This window comes from Atractosteus spatula, chromosome 8 (genome assembly GCF_055471065.1).
Source record: "Atractosteus spatula isolate fAtrSpa1 chromosome 8, fAtrSpa1.hap1, whole genome shotgun sequence".
Taxonomy (NCBI): domain Eukaryota; kingdom Metazoa; phylum Chordata; class Actinopteri; order Semionotiformes; family Lepisosteidae; genus Atractosteus; species Atractosteus spatula.
In genome coordinates this window covers 52,457,984-52,483,989 of record NC_142713.1, presented here as the reverse complement: position 1 = coordinate 52,483,989, position 26,006 = coordinate 52,457,984, and the positions used below count along the sequence as shown (strand labels likewise).

At 35.5% G+C, this 26,006-nt stretch overlaps 1 protein-coding gene across 1 annotated transcript in view; it reads left to right on the top strand.

The window, feature by feature from the left end:
- snd1 (staphylococcal nuclease and tudor domain containing 1) overlaps nt 1-26,006 on the top strand; it is a 309,136-nt gene that overhangs the window by 266,883 nt on the left and 16,247 nt on the right. The window contains exons 20-22 of the mRNA XM_088922699.1: nt 1,088-1,157; nt 11,054-11,167; nt 12,612-12,815. Coding sequence (XP_088778825.1) covers nt 1,088-1,157; nt 11,054-11,167; nt 12,612-12,815 — 388 coding nt within the window. The remainder of the gene's footprint in view (nt 1-1,087; nt 1,158-11,053; nt 11,168-12,611; nt 12,816-26,006) is intronic.

The following is a 26,006-nucleotide window of genomic DNA, read 5'->3' as shown; positions in this document are numbered from 1 at the left end:
TGAAATAATAATAAAAAAGTGTTATTTGTTCACTCAGGTTCCCTTTATCTAATATTAGATTTTGTCTAAAGATCAGAAAACATCCAGTGTGACAAATATGCAATAATTTGTTTTGGACACCAAAACTAGTATTGGTAGGTAAGGTAGGTGTTGGTAGGTATTGGTAGGTAAGTATTGGTAAGTAGGAAGAGGTGGACTTTTATGCCACACGGAATGGGTGACTTTTAACAGTGCTGTAGTCTGAATATTTAACTTAAGCCCAGGTTGCAAAATTCCAAACAGCAAGAAAAGATATTGCATCAAGATACGCTTGAGTTCAGTTTATATGGAGACTCTCAACCGTTTAAAAGGAACATGAAATGTTTTCCCCTTGAAAACTCAAATATATGCTTTCATCCACCTTGCAAGGATTGCTTGGTGAAGGATAAGAGCAAAGAGTTTTGTGCGACATCTTATAAATATAAAAAGGGCCTCTTTCACACACTGCTTTGAAGCTGAACTGGTGTTTAGGAAAAGAGAAGCAAAACAGATTTTGGTTTATGAATCTTTAATGAGCACAGGCTTGCATGGGGGATCTGTTGTTCTGGCATGCACAATGAAGAAGCTTCATTGTATCTTATTGAGCCTTTAAGGGTATGGGGCCTATATGAATGCAGTTAGGTACTTGCAGAAGGTCTTAACTCATTCTCTGGCACTTAGGTATAGAAAAGGCTACATTACGTTTTGAGAAGGGAGAAAGGACAAAAAACACTCAAGAAACTGAAGTGACTGAAGAGGATTATTTATTTATTAATGCAGCAAATGGTACATTAAAGTGTTTTAACATAACTGCTGTCGAGGGTTTGAAATAATTTGCTCATGGAGGTTGGAAGGTTCTGACAGCACTCCAATTAAATTTTTGAAATATGAACAACTGTGTCCTAAAATTACAAAAAAAGATTTACCCTCATTGCATCAGTCCATTGTGTGACCTACCCTTTATGAGATTCGATCAAAGAAAGTGGGTCTGCCGAGCCACAAAACCCCCATGTAAAGAAGAATGTAATGATTTATTCTGTTTTTTTTATTCCAAATCATTGCCTTAAAGGTACAGAGCTCGAGTGGAGAAGGTGGAATCCCCAGCAAAAGTTCACGTGTTTTACATTGATTATGGCAATGTAAGTATTTTTCATCTAAACCTACAGAACTACATGGAATTGTCTCAGTATTGTTTGAAAAGATTTTGTGAAGCATAATCTTTTAGGACTGCTTGAAGGGGAGGGTTAACGGATGGATCCTCATTAATAAAATGTAGTTTATTGCAGACGAGTTCTGTTACTGAAATACAGATTCCAAATAATAAGTCATAGTAGGATCACACATAAGAACTGAAATACAGGCATATTTGCCCTCTAACCTCTCTTTATTTTTACAAGAGTCTAAAACGCCTAAGCAGTTTATGCACACCTTCTCGCCAATGAACACTGACAAACTTTTATGTAATATGCATTTCGCTTTATTTTGCATGCACAGCAGTGATATTTAGAGAGCAGTGCAGAAGTGGCCCAACTGCTTTCCCTGAGGCATGTAGCATGTTGAGTTAGTTAAAATCTGCATCTCCAAAGTGGCAGCTGAAATCACATTTTTACAGTGGCTTACTCATTCTGCTCTGCCTTGCCTTAAACATGGAAGAAATCAGGTCTACGTCATAAATGATTTGATGTGAATCTAAAATTGAGTCCTTGCTGTATCTAACCATAAGTTGGTGTGCTTTATCACAACAGGATGTTTTTAGCTAAACCCAAAATGGTCGAGGAATTGTTGGAATATGATAGCAGACATACTAGATCTTTACAAAATACTGCAGTCTGGAGGGTGGTTACCTCAGATTTTGTGACTGAAGGGTTTACCACAGATGGAATGTGACTTGCAGTTTGTCGTCTTGCTGTGAAAAAACTGAAGCCATCACTGAATTTCTTGCTGCTTGTTTTCTGTCAAGTGTTAAAGTCTTAAATTAATAATGATCAACCATGAATGTGAGTTTGTGTGTGTTTTTCTAAACAACTTTTTAAATACAACTTTAATTTTAAACATTTTAAAATGTCTTTATAAGATGCCAATCTTTTATGTCTGTAATCATAAATATAGTTCAAATGTTTGGAAATGCCAAGTAATAAGAAGTTGGAACAACATTCCTGCATTTCTTAGACTCATTTGCAGTCCTGAAGATGTCTCCCTTTTATTAGTAGTGCTTAGAAATATTTCCAGTGAGGAAAGATGTGCATCACCTGATGTAGCATCCTGGGTTACTTGCTCAATGAAGACAAATTTATGTTCTGTTTATTCTAAAGGTTTCCAAATTATTTCCAATATTTATACAGCTGTTTAAATATGCACCCTAAAGTAACTAATCAGGCAACACACACTCCCTCCTCCCTTGCACAACTTTCCTTTAATGATGAGGACATATTTGCCTGCCAAACCTAAGCTTTTAATTCACATCCAATTCAGGGTCACTGGGGAGCCAGAGCCTATCCCAGCAAGCAATGGGTGCAAGGCAGGATGCACCCAGGATGGGATTTCAGGGCACACACAGACACAGACATGAAAACACCCACACCTAGTTAACCTACCAGTATGTTTTTGGACTGTGGGAGGAACTGGAGCACTTGGCAAAAGCCCACGTGCATTTGTAATCAATGATTCGTTTTTCAAGAGGCTAATCATGGAACCAAACATATTAGTATTACAGGTAACAGAGGTGATAATGTCCCCAGTCTTTTAGGTTATTATGCACTTCTGCAGCAATAAGGACATGTCTTTTCACTGGTGATTTATTAAGAAACACGCACCCTCCCCAATTGTACGGCTCTCCTTGTAGGGCACACTGGGCTGCTATCACACCTGGGAAATTTTCATGTTTAAAATTGCAAAGATATTGCTGAATATAGAGATTACGTTGAAAAAGAATGAATACTATGGCCTCTCAACACCACCACCAACCCATCCATTCAGTACACATGGCAATTCCATGTACTTTTGAAGATCTTGTCTATGTCTTTATATCGAAAGAGATAATAGAACTACAAACGTTTTTTGTTTTGCCAGTTTATTTGCTTACAGCTGCCACTTCTGCTTTAAAAACAATCTCAGGATCACAAATGCACACAAACGTGCTTTTACTTTGATGTGGGTATTTGAAATAATTATAGTCCATTGTCCTAAATCTGCAACTGTTGGCAATAAGGCGTGCAGACCTTTGTGTGTTTCTAAATTTAGGAGTTATTACAGTATGTTGTTACCATTATTGTCCCATTTTTTAATATTCTTAAGTGTGACAGTTTTTGTTTAGCATATTTTAAAGCACTTTACAATAAAATAAATGAGAAAGCTGGAAAAAACAGATGTGGGTGATAAAACAATCACAGAAAACTTTCTAAAATATTTATAGTCCTCAGAATTAAGATATCCTCATTTATCATTACATTTCTTTATTTTCTGCTAGGTGTGGTTCCCAAATCTTGCTTTTCTCATAGCTTATAGGCCTTTCTAAAAGTTTTTTAATGTTTACAGATGCAGCCATTCAAAATGCGTGCGTTATTTTGCGGCATACCCCGGTGGGCGTGGCGCGGCATCTCGCAGTGTCACGCAGTGTGACGTGTTAATCGCGCGTCATTTGACGCTCTGCCGGAAACTATCCGGCGTCACCTTGTAAAACCGCCAGGGGGAGCTTAACCTCTCATGTACAGCATTTGAGCCTTTAATTTTGAACAGTGTATTACAGCATGTTAATCTTCAGTCATTAAAATGTTGGTATATTTTATGAAAGCAAGATTGCTCAGTTGGACAAAAGTACACAACCTACCTTTATCAGAAATATTTATGCATCAAAGCCTTTACCGGAGATATTACTAATAGTATTAATAATGGATGACTTTGGACAAGCTGTATACTCAAAGTATAATTTCTTTAGCACATTTGTACAAGCACTTGGAATCTGTCCAAGCCATACTTTGTCAGGCATTTTGTTTTACTTCAACGGGCATAAAAACTTCCTTGCTTTTAACAGGGCGTTTCATAATTTCTAACTACGAAAATGATTTAAAATGCGACACCTATCATTCAACTAGAGCTTAAAATATCACAAGGAAAAATACACACCGGTATTCCATTTCTCCCTAAACATTGTAAGCTTCGAAGTCTTTAACTAACGTGATACCGGAGTCAACAAGCATACTTTTAGAATTTGATTAAAAGGGAATATAATATGGAATCGCGTATCTCAAGAATTTAATAACGGTATGATTATATCCGTGTACTGCGGCAGGGCTGTGTAGGGCTGTTTCGGCTGCCTGCTCATGCGAGCTGTCTTGTAGCCGACTGGTCTAGGTGCGTGCCTGCCAACGGGCAGGGTGTGTGCTCGAATCCAGCTGGTGCTGAACCTTCCAGTTTTATTTATTTATTTTTTAATCGCGTAACATATTACCGTATGCAAACTGTACTGTATACAGTATGTATATGTATATTTAATGTCTTAATTGTGCCCGTTTAATTGAATTTTAAAAAATTATTTAACACGAACATTAAGCTGTTTACATCTTCCGCCTGAGAACAGTCACCCGTTGCTACCCAACGCAGAATGGTGATTGGCTGACACCATCTGACACCCCTCTGATTGGAGAAAAAAGACGTGCTAGTTTGCTATACATACTGTAACAGGAAGAGGATTTCTTTCTATTCAAAACGTGTACTTTAAAAGTTTAAGAAGTAAAAACCTTACAGCGTACACAGATTTCTAAACTGATCAGGATCGTTATCTTTGTCTTATGCATAACAATATTCACCGCTCTGTGCAGCAAATTAATAATAAACTTTATTTTATATAGCGTTTTAAACGAATAAGTAATTAGATTGCTCATAAACCTAATCACTTGCTTTTTCTTTTTATTTAGGCTCAGATTTCAACTATAGATCGTATTATTAATACCCTTGGTGATACCCCTTGGTGTTTCTCTCGCTCTCTCTCGGGTCACCTGATCATTAGCTCGAAAGATTTGAGTGCTTTGTGTATATTCTAATGGTAGTGGGGGCAGGGTGTGTGGGAACAGGTTTGGTTGAAATTGCATTGGAGATCTATGTTCTTCACACCTGAAACATTTTCTCTGAAAGCATTTTCTTCGCTGTTTAACCGATCTTGTTACAGCATGTTACAGTTTACTATTATTAACCATATTAATTTTAAGTGCTTAATGTAAAATCTTGTAAAAATATATTTTCATTGTTCAAATATACATTAAGTCTGACTATCATATAATAAGTTAAATACAAAACTAAAGAAAAAATAGGGTTAAATATAATTCAAAATATTTTGCTAACAATGTTAACTGTTTATGAATAATAAAATGTATTAGCTAAGGCGTAGGATGGCACAGTTGTTAGTATGTTTTTTGTTTTGTTTCTTTTTCATAAATACAACAGTAGTACCTGATGTCTCAGTGGCTTTCAAAATTAAATTATGCATGCAAACCTGTGAACTAGAAAGATAACTAAGATATCCATCCATTTATAATGGTGGCAAAGTGGTTAGCATTGCTATCTTGCAGCACTGGGGTCCTAGGTTCAATTCCTGCCATCCTGTGTGTGTGGGGTTTACATGTTCTCTCTGGGTTACATGGTTTTTCTCCATATGTGTGATATGACTCCCTCTCGCACTCCAAAACATACTGGTAAGTTAATTAGTTTATGGGAAACCTGGCCCTGGTCTGTGTGTGTTTGTGTCTGTCTGTCCTGTGATGGACTGGCGCTATGTCCAGGGTGTATTCTGCCTTGTGTCCGTTGCTTACTGGGATAGGCTCCAAATCCTCTGTACTGGATAAAGAGATTAGAAATGGAAGTAAAGGCACTGTGTGGATGGAACTATACACAGTGTTAGAAACCCACTATGAAATGGCAGCATCTCACTGAGAATAAAATATTTTTTACTGCTGGCTTAAGGAAACAGCCTTTCCACCTCTCTTGCACATCAGTATCCATACCTAGTTATTTAAACAAATTGCCTCTAATTATAAACATCTTAATATGCTGGCTCTGTGGATCCGCATCAGCTATGTTTGCCCATTCCTTCAATTCATGTGCATCCAACACACAGTTCAATGCCAGCAACTACACATAATCTAAAATACAATCCTTATTTCAGTATCTATGTAAACATATAGTCTGTTAACTTCATCATCTTCATCAAAAGTATGCCTAACCCCATTAGGAAGTGTTCTTGTTATAAGTGTATTCCTCAGCTTTCCCCAAACTATCTTCTTCTTGCCAACATCTCTAGTCTTTTATCCTGCAATAACTCAGCCAACACTTAAATCTCCAAAAGCTGCTTGTGTTAATTTCTTTAAATCACAAATATCATGTGTAAATACTGGCCATGTAATACTCTGCATTGTGGAATAATAGTTTATTTTAAAGGGAACTAGAGAAACTAAGAACTAGAGAAATCAAGAAAGGCTTTTTTTCTAGAATTAATAAATGCACATCCTGTTCACTGGGGAAATTAAATCCACACTGAGCAATCTTCAATATGTTCAGAATATGACAGCAAGAATCCTATCAGGGATGCATTACACCTGTTTTCAAGTCCTTGCACTGGTTACCTATCAGATTTCGAGTCAACTTCAAAATCCTTATCCTCCTTATATACTGTCCTACAACTGGTATTATTGTTCTCCGAATTATTGTACTTGACATGACTTCATTCAGCCTTTCCTGAACGTCTATGACAGGCAGAGTGAGTGCTGTTTCTGGTGCGATCTTTTACAGCTGACATTTCACTGTTTTAAACGAACAAGAAATTAGATTGCTCATAAATCACTTATTCTATATAAACACAGCGTAATTGCCCTCCGAAAATCTTCTTTTTCTTGTTCGTTTTAGAGACCTTGATCGAAACTGATTTTAGATGTCAGAAAGAATTTATTTTCTCTGTATTTCCTACATTGCTTTGTCAAGATTTTAACTTTATATCTAACTTTATATCTAGGCTCAGATTTCAACTATAAATCGTACAGTAATTAATAGCAGTAAATACTGATGTTTATACATAAAAAAGTCATGCCTTGGAGTATAGACCCCCAAAGGAATGCCATAGACTCAAACTGCAAAATAAACACATACAGAAAGAAAGTATTTGTATTGTAATTGCAAATCCTGGTACTGTATGAGTGATTGGTATGACTTTCCTCATTACAAATCTCTTATTAGAATTTAAATTTCTCTGTAACTCCAGGTCAGAACAGAGAAAATGTAACTGCCTTAAGGAGTTTACGATTATGAAAAATAGAAGGATAAGCATGATACGCATGTCTTCTGTCATTTTCTAAGTCATGTTACTGAGCACCAAATCTTATTGAGAATATGAATCCATTTAAGGTTTATACCATTAAAGTAACAGTTTATTCCATGCTGAAAATGTTTGTACCAGACTTTTTTGAGGCCTGTTTAATTGTGTCTGAAGTCTGATGTTGTAAATTTTATTGTTAAAAAGATCCATGAAAATGTCACTACTAAAGTTAGCTGGTACTGTTGGTACTGTAAGTGGCAAGTAGAGCTCATATTTTAGATTTTGTGTAGTTGCTAGCGTTGAACTGTGTGTTGGATGCACATGAATGAAGCGACGGACACAAGGCAGAATACACCCTGGACATAGCGCCAGTCCATCACAGGACAGACACAAACACACACACACCAGGGCCACTTTAAATCTAACCTCAGAACCTTTCTTTTCAGAAGACTTAGTGTCTGTATCTGCTTCATTTTCTAATTTTGGTAGCACCTCTACCTGCTTGTCTTTCTTATATGCATTTACTTTGTAATCTGTGGTCCTTTTATCTGTTTTTACATCTACTGTATTGCTTTGAGATGCCACCTTTAATGGTGATATATCAAATAAAGTTTTTTATTATTGTTATAGGGAAACATGATCAGATTGTCCCTGGTTCAGAAAAAAAAGATCTAAAGTATACTAGTTTGTCACTCTTCTAATTCCCTTTGCTAAATGACTTTTCATACTAATCTGATCAATCTAACTGCCAGTTTTCTGTGCTTTCTCTATCCTGCTAGATTTGCAATTATTCTGAAAATTTTCATCTTGAAATAACTAATTTCTAAATACCTTTTTCACTGTTAACATCTTGCAGCAACTCTGCGACAAAATATACACTCTGACAGTTCATCCTGCTACCAACATTAAATAAAACAAATCTTAAGATTTCTATATTTATGTCTTTATTTAGTGGTTTCATTAGTGACAAAGGCTAAACTTTCTTGGAAAAATGTCTTTTATGTGTTGCGGAAAAAACTGACTTGCTTTAACAAAATATGTTTACAAATCCTTTCACTTGGCATTTTCGTAGTTAGAAATTATGGAGCGCTCTATTAAAAGCAAGGGAGTTTTTATGTCCGTTGCAGTTCTTTTGCAACATGAATATAATTATATCGTTATTAATTTCTTGAGATACGCGATTCCATATTATATTCCCTTTTAATCAAATTCTAAAAGTATGCTTGTTGACTCCGGTATCGCGGTAGTTAAAGACTTCGATGCTTAAAATGTTTAGGGAGAAATGGAATACTGGTGTGTATGTTTTCTTTAAAGTACCGATACCAGCCATATACTGTATGTTTAAGTTCCAAAATTAATATCGTTTATGGACTTCACACGCGTTGCAGTATGCTCCTATTCTTTTTATGCTCAGGCACAAAGTAAAAGGGGATGCTTCATATTGCTTGACTAATTTTAAAAACTAAGTTAGAAATGCAGACGCTCCCTCGGTGCGCTGCTCTGGTGCGCCGGCTCTTACACAGTGCCTGTCTGCCGTAAGCGTTACAATATACATACCCAACACTGCTTGTACCCATCTGTCATGCAAATAAAACACCTTGAATTGAATTGAATTGAGGGGAGAGGGGGGGAATACTAAAGCCAATACTGGCTCAATACCCTCGATGGGCTTTGACGTGCTAATGCGTTGGTTTAAGAGTCCGGGTGTGGCAGGCTTCCAATGTCAACTCGACTCGATTGGAAGACAATGAACATATTTTGTGATATTTAGAAATATAAATTTGTTTGGTGCGAGTGAGGTTTTATTTAATCTCTGACCAAGGGAAACGTTTCATTTTTTCAAAGAAATGTTTGTTAAAAAAATAAGTCATAGTTCTATGGGATTCAATCACAGACCATGTGACATGGGAGTCACGAAACTACTGTAACACACAGCGCCACCAGATTTAATAACGCAATAAAAACGCTATAAAATAATGTGACTAGGCACAGAAAAAGTTTACAGCACAGTACGATAATAAATGCTGACCATGACTTTAGAAGCATAAATTACCTTACACTCAATTTAAACACAAGCTGTCTTTCTGTATGAACCTCTAAGCTGGTTCATACAGAAAATGTAGGAATGCATTAGCCTGATTATGATTAAAAAACACATAATTAAACACGCGTTTGCGATTTAAATCAGAACACGATTTAAATCAATATAAATGTTTATATTGTAACGCATACTGTCCAGCCTCCATTTCTCTATAAAAAATTACTCTGTTGCACACACACACACAATAGAAGGAGGAACCGCTGTCAGAAGGGAAGATATGTTCAAAATATCGCAAATATCGATCATGTTGCGATATTTTGAAATATAAAAGTCAATTGATTGTCCATAATATCGCTATTCTATTTTTTCGAAGAAATGTTTGTTAAAAGAAAAGTCCGGTACCAGCTGGATTTGAACACACAACCTACCAGTTGCTAGGCACGCACCTAGACCAGTCGGCTACAACACAGCTCGCATGACCAGGCAGGCGAAACAGCCCTACACAGCCCTGTCGCAGCACACGAATACCATTATTAAATTCCTTAGATACGCGATTCCATATTATATTCCCTTTTAATCAAATTCTAAAAGTATGCTTGTTGACTCCGGTATCACATTAGTTAAAGACTTCAAAGCTTAAAATGTTTAGGGAGAAATGGAATACTGGTGTGTATTTTTTTCTTTAAAGTACCAAGACCAGCTATATACTGTATGTTTATGTTCCAAAATTAATATCGTTTATGGCCTTCACACGCGTTACAGTATGCTCCTATTCTTTTTATGCTCAGCTACTAAGATTTCCCTTCATTGGTAAATTCAATATCTACAACGGGCACAGCAAAGACGTTTTTACTGTAAGTCTTTCTACGACAGACCAACGGACCACGAGTGCCCCTGTCGGTCAACCAATCACTTACTGCGGTGCCGCGCGTCATCTTGCGTCATACTGAGCGACGTCACCTGCGGTACGTGTCTGTGACGCACACTTTGAATGGCTGCATCTGTACCTGTACTTTGTGAAGTTAAAACGCACCTATAGTACGTCATTTAGACATTAAGTTGAAAATGAGGAAGTCTGAAAAGTCACTCTGTAATTCTAAATTTATTGCTATTAAATAAATATCAGTGTATCCCCTGTACATTCCAGTTCTGCTCGCAGACATTCAGTGGAAAAAAATCTCAGGATGACGACTAACTTCCAGCACTTTTCAAATGGGATTTTTGAGTAATTTTCTGAAATTGTAGCATAAATTGTGAAGGCCGCTAAGTCTCTGGCTTTCAGATGGAACATTTTCACAGCTTTAGAATATTGGCAGGTCAGTACGTAAAATGTAACTAATGGGCAAACTCAGACGTATACATTTGATTAATCATGTATACGGTGCTAGTCTCTATGCTGTATAGTTCAGGTGGGTAGCTGCGTCAGCATGCGTAGGCTGCTGACACCTGAAGAAGGCTCCACGGCCGAAACGTTGTGTTCTCTTTCTTCTTTTTTTCAGCATGGAATAAACCTATTACTTGTTTCTATGCTGTATATATGATTACATGTCATAATACAAATTGGTTAGTTTCCAAAGCAGTGCCAATATATCCTTATATTTGAAAAATAGTCTCTGTGCATTATTAGAAAATTACCTAGAAGAAAAGGAGGATTGAGCTGTCTTTGCTAATGATCACTTTTTATTCAATTCTAGAGAGAGACTGTCCCTTCTACCCGTCTTGCAGCTCTTCCACCAGCTTTCAACATCCGGACCCTGCCCGCACAAGCTACGGAATATGCTTTCGCCTTCATTCAGGTTCCACAGGATGTACGTGTTGCAACTCAGCTACCTCTTCTTATAGTAATGCAGAATTGTTTCTTACTTAGAGACTGTTTCAGACATTCTTCAGTTAATGAACCATATTGTATCCGTGCTTTTTGGAGTTTTATTTTTCTCTTGAAAAGGTTACTAGCTTGCTTCCTTTATGCATGATAAGTTTCTTTCTCCTAAGGTATAATGAGAATGGATTCTTGCTGCCCTACCAATTTAAATGGCCGTACTCACTTCATGAAACATAAGCATTTGTATTGTCGTCAATATTGAAGCTTCTGCCAAAAGAGCACTTAAACTCAGCCCCCTTTCAGATCACTCACATACGCCGTCCTAGTGTGTTGAACTTGCATTCACATTGTATGCACTTTCAACAATTATTGCTTTTGGCTGATACTGCAGTTTTTTTTGTCACAATGTCATCAATTTTGACACTGTTCTTTAAGTGTATGAAATGTCTGTTGCCTTGGGTATGGATTAAATGCTAATAATGCACCTTTTAAAAGCTTTGTGTCAAGGAATCCCCAGTCTGTGTTGCCTGTTACTGTGACATGTACAGTACTTACTGCAGAATGGTCAAAATGTTGTGTGTTGGCAAAGCCTGCAGTGAATTTGAAACTAGATGTTTTGGGTTTCCCAATCATATTGCAAAATGGTTTAGAAAAACAAAAGCACTAGCAAAATGTATCTCAAAATAAAAATTATAGCATTCAAGGATTTTTAGAGATAAAAGAAAAGTTCATGTGTTACAGCACAGAAGGATTTCCTTGATAGTGTGTTTAGTAGCCTTTGGTATGACTGCAAATAGGAAATACTTGATTGTTCCTACCATGAGCTCCCTTGTTATAAGTGCTTCATGCTGACCAGAAAGAAACTTTTCAAGGAATAATTTAAAATGCTTTAGTTGTCTTCATCTCTCTGAGGACAACCACTTATTTGGTAGCTATGGAGACAGGTCTAGATGTGTTGTGCACATAAGAATGATAGACTTGGGCAGACCACTGATGATCAGTAAAGCATTATTTCAGTCAGATGTTACTTTCTGATTTACACAGTTATATATTGTTGTTCTTCTTAAAAGGTGGATGAAACTCATTAGATGTGTGTGGTAGCTTTTGATCATTAAGAAATGTTCATACAGTAAAGAAATGTTCATACATTTTATGTAAATACTGTGCTTGAGTAAATGTTGTTGTTTCGTGTTGGCTACATCAAACCCTTTAGTCTTGCGGGTGATGTGGGTAGTTTTCTATGATAATGCAGAAGCAAGAATTATGCTGGAAATGATTTGATGTTTCCACTTTTTTTGTCAGCCAAAAAGAGAAAAAAAAATTAGAACAGCCCTCCAGAAAATACTATTTAGTGCCAAGGGATAGACAATGCTATCATCATGCATTATATAATTCCAAACCCTTCAAAATAACACTGTTTTAAACCTTAGGAGGATGCCCGTGCAGATGTGGTGGACAGTGTTGTGCGAGATATCCAGAACACCCAGTGTCTGCTTAATCTGGAGTATATGGTGGGCAGCTGTCCCCATGTCACACTGCAGTTCTCTGACTCCAAGGACGATGTTGGACTTGGACTAGTCAAAGAGGGCATGGTTATGGTTGATGTGCGGAAAGAAAAGCACCTGCAGAAAATGGTAAGTTATTTTTTGCATGTTCTTCTTAGAGATACAGGATCCATCATGCTTCAGTTTTTAGTTGGGCTAGTATGTCTGACCCTACATAAGACTAAACCAAGGCAAAGTTACAAAAGCATATTGATGTGTTTCTCTGGTTCACATATTTTGCTAGTAAGACATTCCTTTCTAATGTTCTTAACATTCAGTGCTTTCTAATATTTAGTACTTTCCAATTTGAAACTCAATTAGTAATTCGGAAATAACACGTCGTTGAATAGTTTTTCTGTGTCTTAAACTGTAAGTATACTGTCATTTAGAATTATTAGTCTAGTTAATTGATCGTGAACACAAAGTGGAAACAAGGAATTATGTCCCATCTCTTCTCAATGTTCTCAACAGCAAGAGTTTTGTACATACTTCTGAATATATTTTAAGTAATTATCAAGGATGTAAATTAGGGAATCATCTTGTCCTTAGTGTTAATAAGAAATTACAGTAACTGTGGTCTTTTGGAGGGATCTTTATTTACTTTTGAGTTCAACAGCAAAAAAATATGATGATTTTCAGAAAGTATTGTATTGAATTTGCTTTTGCAATAAATTGTTAGTATAATTTTACGAACTGAAACATAAAATAATTAATTGTAGATTGCTTTAGGCCTAATACAGTTTCACATTCACCACCTCTCATTTTATATGGCATATATCTTCATGTTGGACTTTGTACTTTCTATAGAAGGGAGAAATACGGTGTGCTTCCCTTAAATTATTATATTGCAAATGGAGGAAGTGTTTGTTTTGTCATAAACTTCTATTTGGGTTAACATTTTTCCATTTTTTGAGGGAGAGCGAGTTTGTCAAACCTACATATACTGTAGCATCTTTCAAACCGAGACGGCACTCAGTTGTGCAGTAATGGATTGTTCCCAAAGAATAAAGCCTCCAGCGAAGCTCTGGGTTATTCTAATTTTGGATTTGTGTTTACTTAATGTGGGGTACTTTGCTTTTTTATTGATTCATGAAGACTCCGTCACTAAGGCCCTCTGAGTTTTGTTTTTTTTGCCCAGCTTCTAAAAAATCTGTGGAAAGATATTGTTAATTGTAGAAGCTGCAGCACAAAGCTGGAGCTAAATCAATACAACTGAGCTTGGTGCCTCTGCCTAAAAGGTCTGAACATTTATGAGTTTAAAGGCATAATTCATGCCTTTAACAGCACATTTGAAGCAGAAAAACATCTGTGTTGTAGATGGGACTTTAGTTTTAAATGACATTGTGATGCAGTCATATTTCCTCTAATTTCCCTTGATTCATAATTTCGCAATGTATTCTTTATGTAGCCTGAAATAAAAATGCACAGTGTGCTGCAAAGACAGAGATTAATTTAGATAGCATTTTTGTAGGTTGAAAATGCGGCTCTGTAGAGCATCTAAGCAGGGACATGATTTATATTTCTGTTAAGGAAATAAGCATTACTTATTCCTCATTCTGTGGGGTTGTTGCAGCATCATTATCGGGGAGGAATTCATTGAAATCTTAGAAGGCATATTATCATATTACCTTCGGAGGTATATTATCTCAGCAGCCCCCATGGCTTCCAGCTTTTCTGGATCACCCTTTTCACATGGCAGCTCCCAGTTGAGGTGTTACTGCAGCACCTGTGATTTATGGCGAAGGGAGAGCAAGGACAGCATAAATACAGCTGGGTTTGACTCGGTTTTTCTGATTTATAATTCCCAACAATTCAAATGCTTGTACGCTATCTGGCACTAAGGTGATGGCAATGCATCGAGCGTTTCACACCATTTACTAAATGAGGAGCCCTGCTTTCAGACCTTAGCTGTTTCATTTTTAAATAGTGGGCCTTGTGCTCTGCGTTTCGTATGCATTGGGTGAGGGGTGATGTCATCTGTGCCAAAATTGCCATGGTCCTGTAAAAATCTTGTATTTTTTAATTTCTTATTTAAACTGTAGAAATAACATTTTAGAAGAATCAGGACCTGGTTTCTCCAATAGTAGCATGAACATTATAATGAAACCGTAATTACACCCTCTGTATAAATAGTGTTATAAGTCCAGCCTTTTTTGTTACCATTCTTTTCTCGAAGGTAATAGGTGAGTTTCAGTTTAAAACTCATTTAAACTGACCAACACTACTGCTATTATAGACTAACAGTACTATAGTGAAGCTATGCCTGTGAAATTCACTGGTGCAGAAGTAAGTTGTTGTGTTATCCACTCTCTGCTAGAAATGATAGAATACATTCCCAAATTTGTTGTATCTGGCTATTTGGCACTGTTTTGAAAAGATGCTGTAAGTGACAATTTCTGCCATTAGTCCCTGCTTCTCATTCAATTTACAATTTTATAAATTGGTGTATCCATATAGTGACTAAGTATGCATCAGTCAATGGAGGATTAGCTTTTATTTGTGCTCTATTTTGTATTATTAACATGGTGTTGAATGTTCACCTGTGCAGTGTACTGCAGACACAGTGGTAATTTTATTGAGAATTTTTAAAACGTTTTCTTTTAGTTTTGTGGAAGCAAATGTTTTTTGGGTGTGCAGTATATCATATTTCCTTATTAATGCGATTACTATTTTTTTAAAGACATTGTCAACCAGTATCAAAACTACATTATCTGGAAGACGTTAATCTTTGGTAAATCAAAACAAATCATATTTCAATGTATAGATCTATGCAAGTCATGTTATAAGAGAAATGAATGTGAACTTCCAGAATTAAAATGCATTTGTTTAGTGCATCTTGAATATATTGTGAAATGCATTTTATAATAGATGTATTGATTAGTACAATACAAATGCAGGGTAATGTCATTTGTTTATATTTAGATTTAGTGAGATTAATTTCAATTTGAATACTCATGGCATACAGATATAACCTAGTTATCAGGTGCAAGACATGAATGCTTGACTTGGTAAGGTAGAATTCCCTTGTGCTTTTCAGTACACATCAGTGACATGATAAATGTATACCCTGTGGGTGTTTCTTTTTGAGAGTTCAGAAAATTAAGAGAAGGCAGGAATAAGAAATTGTATGAGCATTAACTTTATAGCCAAATTAATTCCTAACTTCTAAAACTGAAAGTGTCAGTCAAAATAAGATATACATTATCAGTGAACCGTGAACTGTGTTATAACCAAGCCAACTCATTCAATGCTATGAAAGATAGTATAGTCATAGTATCAAATTTGGAAGACTCTGTAGTGTCACTATAAAGAATATGAATAAAATATTGATTCTCTCCTTTATAGTTATTAAAATACTGATGAATAGCTCTTGCAGCAAATGTGCTATTGAATTAACTGATGCAACTTGTAATGTAAATTCCCGTACTTCCTGATCAAAGGGATGAGATATGGATCCATCTGTATGATATTAATTGCAAACAAACATATCCTTATTTGAAAAAAAATCTTTGTATGTTTGGGAGAAATTTCCACACTGTAAATGTTAGGACTGGGTGACATGGGCTTCATGAGATACAGCACATCAAAGGTGGTCCATTTTTAAGGACCACTAAACTCCTTGAGGTCAGTTACTGTTGATATAGTTGGTCTGTGTCAGGAGGTGTGATGGATGAGTAGCTTCATACAAGAAGAACAATTTTGGACCAAATATAAAGTGTAGCTTTTGGTGGTCATTGATGTTTAAGGTGTGACATTTAGTGCATTACTTCTTTTAACACTTTTAGTGTTCACAGCAAGCTCTAATGCCTTTAATGCAAAAAAGACATTGGAAGTAAATGCTGTTTATAGAAAGCATTTTTATTTTTAATACAAACACTGCAATACACTGTAAGAATCTCAGCATCAAACATTTAATATTATGAATGTTAAATTAATAACTGCAATCTATAAAAGAAGGAGTACCATGTTCAAGGACAAATCTTAAAAGTTCTGTTTTTTATTTTCCTATTTTTGCAGAGTACAGTTTAGTGTTTGATTTGTATATAATTCAACAGTCCTATACGTCAATCGCTGTGTGCTATACATCACTTCACTGGAGCTGCAGTGTAACAGAACACAATAGTGAAAGCCAAATTAATCACGACATATTGCATTAGATGGGTAATATCACTAAAAAGGTTCACCTGACAAACTTATGTTTTTGAACTAATTGTATTGGAAAGGTGCCTTGCTTAAATCTTCATATCTAAGCAGCTGTTAATCATTCAGTAATTCACAGCAGCTCCAGTCTTAACAGGAGAGTATACTTGATTCTGAATATTTTTAATTGTATGCAAACCGTAATAGCTTCACTCAGAAGATTCCCTGATGCTTTCCTTTCAGCTGTGTGCTGAGCCTGAAACAATGGTGGGAAGAAAATGAAACCCACAGGATTTGTAGATACGGATGTAGATCACAATACATCAAAAACATATAAAAATCCTTTTCCTTCATTTTACCAACACAATAACAGAGAGAAAAGATAGCCCTGTTTGTATCCTTTAAGACAAAGATTCTTAGCCTAGGATGTGAGATGCCCTTTCTGGGCTCGTGAGACATGTCAGACTTTTTGGAAGGTAAATCATAAAAAAACAAAATGTCTTCAATAATGTTTGATAAGGGGTGTGAGAAGACATTCTGAGAACCAGGGGGGTGCAGGCTGAAGTAAAGGTTTAGAACCACTGTTTTAATACAATAGAAGAACCAAAACTTTTTACATCTGTTAAAGAGTACATTAGGGCCATGAAAACGTCTGGGGAGGTTGCACAATCAGGCAGCCTTGTATGAAATGTATCTCATCAACTGAGTTTAACCTAGCTCTAATATTTACACTATAACCATCTCTCCCGTTGCTGACTGAGAGTTTGATATTTTCTACTGTAAAAGTACCGTAAAAGTATTCAGCGTTTTCAAACTGAACTTGTGGTTTCTAAGCACTGTAAAGTCCTTCAGATTAAGGTCCCCGATTCATTGGTCATTAAATATCCCAAGACACTGTTTTTTAGGAGAAGGAGTGCTAATTCTGGTGTCTTGGCTAAACTCCAGCTTCGGCTTTTACAATCTGGCCTACCAAATATTCCCCCCCAATTCATATTATTCACATAACAGCGGCCACATGTCACTCAGGTGGGTGCTACACTTCAGTAATGTATAATGTTGGGCATCCTTTGGGATGGAAAATAAATTATAAACTGAAGGAATTATTGTTGTTATTATATGGCTATATGACCTGTTATTTAGATAGTAGGAAAACTAAAAATTACAAAGACAAAACAAACTGGCAAAACTGGGGAAGTGGTCAGTGGGGGAAAAAAATGCTAGTCAGTTTTAGAGTTGTACAGTAATTGTGATTGCTACAATAATATTGGAATTTACTTTTGTGTTTTAATTAAACTAACTGAAAAACATTAGTTATAACCTCCGAAAATGTGGATTCGTGATTATTCAGAAACAAATGGAAGAGTTAAAAATAAACATCTTTATTAGCCATTTCATAAGGAAGCTTTGTTGCAACACAGAGAAAAATATTTTTTGCATTTAAACAAGATTATATTGCATTTTAACAAGATACAGTAAATGAGATGCAACTAAGTGCATTACTCTGTTGGCTGTGGTTTGTGTGCGGTCCTGGAACTGTTTTTGATTTTCGTTGGTTAGCATATCTTTTTACATTCATGTTTGTGCAAACCAATACAGAAATACTGTTTCTTCTCCATTCACATGACACATTCCAAATTCAACTGTTTTTAATATAAGCATGGGCTTAAACCTTTTGAGTTTTTTGTGCTTAAAAATTAAATGCTCAACCAACAATAACAGTAGCAGTAAACCAACAGTATGGATCTTCCTGTTAAGTCATTGAAAATGCATTCTGTTCAATGTTTAAAGATTAGGGGAAAAAAGCTATGTACAGTACATGTTTCACATGAATTAAATACATCTGTAAAGCAGCGTCATTTCTGCTTTTCACAGAAATGGTGAAAAAGGCACGCTTTTAACCCAGGAATGCTTAATTACAGGGTCTTGTACTTCATGTATACAAAAGACATGACACATGCTCCTTTAGATTAGTTAATTTGCACAGAGAGGACTGTGACAATATTCTTGTGTTGTTAATGACAATGTTACTTTGCATGGGACAGTATCATTGCATATACAGTATATTGCAAAATATTAATATATTAGACAATATTGTTCACCAAATAATTAGTTTTAATGCAATAGTATCTTATTTAAATGCAAACATTTTTTTTCTCCATAGCACTAATAGGCTTCCATAGTTTCATATGCAAAGAAAAGTTAATTTTAAGAACTCTAATTTAACTCTAGTCATGTCATTGGCCTTATTTTGTGACATTCAGATTCTTGCAAAAGGGTGTTAGAGATTGAAATACATTTCTCCACAGGTCACATCTAATAGCAATAAGCAGATAAGAAAATGTGTCAATACTTGTCTCACCTCATTATAATGGGAAATGAATTCAAGTCACAGTATATAATTCTGTATAATACCTTCTGGTGGACAATAGGCGATGACTCACATAAAATTCGTCATGGATCTTCCGAGCATGGAGTCTTACATTTTTTGTATAATTTTAAAAACTTAATGGAAACTTTTTTTCTTAGTCAGCTGAATGAGTTATTCTAATGACATTTTTTATATCTTTAGTGCAACACAGTCAATTTGCAACAAACAGAACTGAAATCAAATTATTTAGAATATTTTTTTTCTAAATTTAATTTAACTGATTATGTGATGTGCTTTTCATTTAGTAAATTTGGAATCTTAGGTGGTTGGAGTAACAGGAGTTGTAGGTTAAAGCAGCAACCTAAAGATGACTTGCTGTATTATCCAAGCATGCACCAGAAATGTATCAGACTGATTTTTCCTTTGGTTTATGATACCATTATGTTAACGTTTATTAAATGCGCATCTTGTTTATCAGAATTGCAGATATCATTTTCATAGCTAGAAATTGAAGGTGACCCTGTAAACACATCTGCAGCACAAAACTAAATTGAATTAATTAATAATTTAAAAGGCATCCAATTAAATTCTGAGTCAGGCATTGTTGAAACCTGCCTACTGTATTGCACATGGTTAGATTGCTCATACAGCCAGTTAGTGAGCTACATTCTTCTAATGACGTTTTATAGAAGATTGTTCAGTGCTTGGCATTAGAGCTCTTGCTTTTTGATAGAAAAGTATGAAGTGTAATGCTTGCCCTATGCATCACTATAATAAGCTGATTTAATTCTGCTGCTAAACATTGTATTTGCTTATGTAAAATAAGATACTACTTTTTTCACAGATCCAGTGCATTTAAAATCAGATCTAAGTCTTTGGGAGACCTGAAATTTGTAACATTATAATCCAGCTCTTGCTTGTGCTTTCACATTATGCAAATTGCGCAGGGCACTCAAAAGCCATGTTATAAATTGTGCAGAGATAAAGGAGATGGGCTATTTGTACAATAATTACTCCCATTACACTGTGACATTCTTTCAAACCATTATTTACTCTCACCAGAGCTGTGTGGTTCAGAGATGAAATTTTAATTTGGGAATGGGTTCTTGTGCCTGGGAAATAATTTTTACTTGTCAGTACTTAATGTAGGCTGGATTCTTGTTAAAAGTACCACTTCAATTTTTGTTTTCATTACATTTGTTGCTTCTGCATACAGAAGAAAATATATCAGCACAATAACTACATTTTCTGATTGTTTTAATGTCTAATTAAATTTTGTTAAGCTTGCAGAAAGCATTTTTGAAGGAAAGAATTAGGAGTTGATAACTTTGTTATAATCATAGTGACAGTGATGGCAAATCTAAACAACTGAGATGTGTGGTAAAGCTGGCTTGGCACATTAAAGTGACTAATTTTACTAGTATCAATACAGTAGTTAAACAAAACCATTAAGTGAGAAAACAAGTGAAGCTCCCCCATGGTTAACAGTTGGTTAACCTCTGTTCTTTCCAGTCTGTATTAATGGCCGGTATACAATTTGCAAACTACAAAACTAAGTAGCACAATGTGTAATACAGCAGCAAAGGTAACTGAAATGAATTTAAACCAAAGAGAGATGGCACAGTGGTGCAGTGGACAGCAATGCTGTCAAACTGGAGCTGGGGGCTCAGTTCTGGTCCTTGGGTGCCATCTGCATGGAATTTGTATGTTCTCCCCATGTTCAGGTGGGTTTCCTCCGGGTGCTCTGGTTTCCTCCTACAGTCTAAAGACATACAGTAGGTTACAAAGGAACAAGTAATAGGTTTATTCCATGCTGAAAAAAAGAAGAAAGAGAACACAACGTTTTGGCCGTGGAGCCTTCTTCAGGTGTGAGAGAGACAGGGCAGTAGGCAAAGGTAAAGTAGCGGGAGAACAAAGGTTGGGAGGGAGGAGGAGTGAGAGGCGGGAGATACGGTAGGTTAATTTGGTTCTGGGATTTTTTGTTTAAATGCTGACAAAATGCAATCATGCAAAGGAACAAGGTTTATTCCATGCTGAAAAAAAGAAGAAAGAAAACATGTTTCGGCTGTGGAGCCTTCTTTGGGTGTGATCATGTCTGACTGCAGCAAGGTCCAAATGTCACACCACAATAAAAGTAATCTGTTGATCTTTGCTAGAATTCTAACGATGTATCTACAGGATAGACTCCTTAAGTGCATTGAATGCCCATATTAAACCTCAGAACTCAAACGTAATATCATGGAAGCTGTACAGCCCTGTTTGGACGAAGGAAAGTAAATGAAGAATTCCAGCAGCTTAGGTGATCTCTTGAAGATCTTGCAGTAAGCATGAAATACTATTTTCTGTTTCTAAAGATGTATTAACCATAAAGTTAGTTTCCTCGTGCATGAGAAGAGAAGCTGGGTGATAAGGTTTTCTACATAATTTCCTAAATTAAAGTTGATTGTGCTTATCATTGACAGAACATGAGGGGGCTTCATATTTTCATTATACAAATCAAAACAGTTGCTTAGAAAATAATTCTATTATAAATCTCTTGAAAGTGTCAATGGTTTGAATAACCAAATACTGATACGTTTTTCCTTTGCTCGGTAGGAAGTAAATTTTGTGTTGTGACTTTTCTTTGAAAAAGCTCAGGCAGACATAACTATTTTTAGAGGGAAATATTTTACGATTATGATTGATTTTGCATAATGTTTATTTAATGTGAAAAAGGAGCTAATTTTCAAGCTTAATTATGATATATTTTACTGGTAGTCCTGTCACACAGAATTCTCCCTACTGTCTTTCCTGCAAGATTGTAGACAGTATTGGAGAGACAAGTAATCTTTTATCTTATATCGTATATCATCCTCTCAATAACACCACGCATATACTGTAGATACTGAACATCAAAAGAAACATATCATTCTGAGAAACATTGTAACCTATTGATGTCAAAGTTTTTTGAAGATTCTCTGTTGTTGCTCTTGGGTGTGATTTATCTTCCCCGAACACTATTTGATAACTGTATTTGTGTTAAACCTTCTTGCCTACTCTTGATGGTGGCTTAGTCCCATCCCATTATCATCATTAGCCTTGAGCTTCTTCATGATAGACACCAGAGTCAAAACTGGGATGTCTTATGGATTTTTACGGTTTTCACTATTTCTCTGATTTTCTCCATGATGACACGGTACTTGTATTTGACTTTTCTGTTCAGTCTCCTAAATACCAAGGATGGTGAAAGTGACTTCCAAAAGCTCCTATAACTTCATAGACATAAAGTAAAGAAGCACATGACTAAAAACTTTACGGGTTTACAGTATTTCTGTCATTTACAAGATATGAATAAAGTTGTACATTATTTAGAAATGTGTAAAGGTATCATTTTCGTTAGTGCTATTTATCTTTAGAACTCCCTTTCACATATTAAAAAATAAATATAATTGCATTTTGGATGTGATTTATTAATTAAACTTACAGTATTTTAATATGTATTCTAGCTTCCTTTTAACCAGAGGGCAACAAAAATGCTAATATTTATTTATTCTTTCAATCTAAAAATACGAACAAACTTCATGGCATGACCAGTCTGAACCAATAGACCACAATAAAGTAAGACTTTTACAGAAACAGTTGTATAGCTCCATTATGTTAATGTATTTGTTTTCACACCAGATCCCATATTGACCTATTTTGTATGTGCATTACTATCTGTACTGCTTTCCAAAAGTTTTAAACAATTTGTATTGTGCTACTCTTTTCATTCACTTTTACTTTTATACAAAACACATTTCGATGGTGGTTGTTGGAATCTTAGCTATTTTAAGGTAACAGTTTATCCTGAAGCTTCTGTATTTTGTTATCCAAAGCATAGTCTTTTAGTATTGTAAGTATGGAGCTGTAGAGGAACAACTAAAATCTAATTCCACACTGAAAAGAAAAGAGAACATTTCACCCATGAAGAAGACAAAGGAAGCATTGTGTTTTTCTTTTTTAATTTTCAGCATGGAAGTAACCCCTACCTATTCCTTTTAGCTTTATGGATATGTAAAGAGGAACTAAATGACGCTAACGATGTGGAACACCTGACAATGAGTCAGTTAGTTTTGATTAGCAAATGTGATGGATTGGTTCCTACAATGCTTTACATTTGCTTCTCGTGGACAGTTTATCTTGAGCTGTTATCATCGTGTGCTATTTAAGATAAGATTCGATTTTTAAGTAAGCTTTTTTTCCTGTATTAATAAAAATGGTGGACTTTTAGAAAACACCATTGAATAAATTAGTGATGCTTACAACATACAGTATTGTAACTCCTGATTGTATGGAATACCCAAGACATTTTCACAGAGATGTAAATGTGTATATCTTGTAGACTTGTGGTAACACTTGACACTGTAGACACAATCATTAAATTAAGTACTCCAGACCTTTGAATGTGTAATTATGTGGTCTTTTGAATGATATTAATTATTAAATGGTTCAAGATGTTGACTCCTCTTGTCAGAGAGAACTATTAATTGATTTTAGTTCTTGCTCGCCTGGTTTGCCATTGTAGGATATATGCACCTTATTTCATGTGTACTTAATTGCATGACCTTAGTATATCAGTGTAACTAAACATCGCTTCTTTGTTCTGTTCTTTAAATGATATATCTTTAGGTATTTTAACCCCCGCTTTAGTAGCATAACTGTCTTGAATTTAATTGAAACTATTTACATTGAAAGTCATTTGCATTTGTCAGCATCCATTACTTTATCCAGATAACAAATAGATTTGTATTTCAGCCAATTTTGTTGTCTGGTGAGAACATTAAAGAGATTTTGTCGCTTTAAAAAATGGTTTATTCTAAAATTAAAGCTTTTAGAGCAACAAAATTAATGATGAAGTGCTCATCTCAGCACAAAGGATGTGCCACACGTGCATGAGCATTAGAAGGGTGTCTTCCTAAATGTGCATCCATTTAAATTTCTTTGAAAGTGCCATAATAAATCCTGATCTCTAGAATTAACAAAATGCATTGAATCAAGCCTTTCATATTTTAAATGAGATATTTAAAATAGTTAAAAGCATTATTTATGCCGCCCTTGTGAAAATCATGTTCTCCTTTCAGCTTAGCAGTTTTATCATTCAACTTTAGTGTTTGAACAGATGCCAGAGTACTAGATAGCAGTCCATTAAATTATCAATCAATTCACTGTGTTTTATTGTGCTTTTTGCATAAATAATCAAACAAGGGTAATTCAACACATAAATTATAAACATAGAGGGACAGAGATAAATGTATAAAAAATACGGAGAAAAGTTGAGATGTCCACTCCTGTATTATGAATATTCTAGAGTGTGATACTAGATCTAATCATCACTGGTTTTAATCATTGCAAAAAAAGATATTAAGTGAATAAGTATGATCCATTGTTCAAACTTGTAAAACAGCAAGAGGGCAGTATTAGAAATACAAGTAAAAATGCTTCCAATGGATACCAGACTTAACACCGCTTTCAAACTGAAAATAATAATCTAGACCACTGTCATAATGCGTTTGTAGAATATGGATCAATAAAAGTGCATTAGGCATGAATCAATGTTTAATTTTCAATGATTTTAGTTTAATAAACACAATAATTTGTATTACTGTTATCGCAGTGATACACAGATCTTACAGTAGCAATGTGCTCATTCATTATGTATATACCTTCTACTTCTGTACCTCTTCCAAGACTTTCACATACAGCCATAAGAGAATGTTAATTAATGTACTTTGTAGACCATTGAGGTCATCTCTTAATGTACAGTACCTCACCCCAAGTAAACATTTTTCAGAGCAAAACTCTAGACGTACTGCTGCAGCCTTAGTACCTGATTACCACCGATGCAGTATTTCATGTTTGTGCTTTGGAATGTGGCACAATTATTTGTACCCTGAGGTATCACAGAGCTTTGTTGAGCTCAGTGCATTTATCAAAAGACTAAACCCTAACCGTTTCTTCTTGATTGTGATTGTCCAATTCTATATTAAATTGCATTACACAGCTAGCTTTATTTCTCGTATTTCTGGCTTTTCAAAAGCTTTTGCTTTCTTTGAAGCTTCAGACAGCGAACTCAAGCCAAATTCTTTGATTTAAGGGAGATGATGTTTTTGAAGACGTTCTATCTTTTATCTGTAATCTCTGATTATATCTTTTCTTTACCTGGAGTAGACTAGTGAATGGCTTGTGGTCTTTGATCTGCATAATCTGGCTAAGTTTTGGAACTTTGAATTGGAGTCAATTTAAGTTAAGAGTTTTTACAAGGGAGCAAAATGCTGTGCATGCTAGCTACCAATATTGAAAGTTCCCTTGAAACTTTTATTTAATACTAGATTCTATAATCTTTTTGCAATCACAAAAAAGAATGCATGCAACAATCACTCACATCCCCACATGTTCTTAGACATTGTATTACATTCAACTCAGCCTTAACTGTCTCCCAGATCACATTTATGCTCATTGCAAATCTTCCTCTTGTCTATCCAGGTATCCAGTTTACCTGTAGTACTGGAGAGCTACTACTTTCAATTAAAACCTGTGTTCTAATTTCTGATGTAAGTAAGGTTAACAGCTTATAAGATCATAATAAATGATAATGTGAATAGACTATTCATGCCATCAGTGCTTGTCATTTTGCTGTAGATTAAGTGATTCTATCACAGCATCAAGTTTAGTTTTGACAGATTCAAGCATCTCTGCCTACATAACACATTTTGGTAAGCTATTTCACGCATTGATAATTATCTGTGTAAGACGTA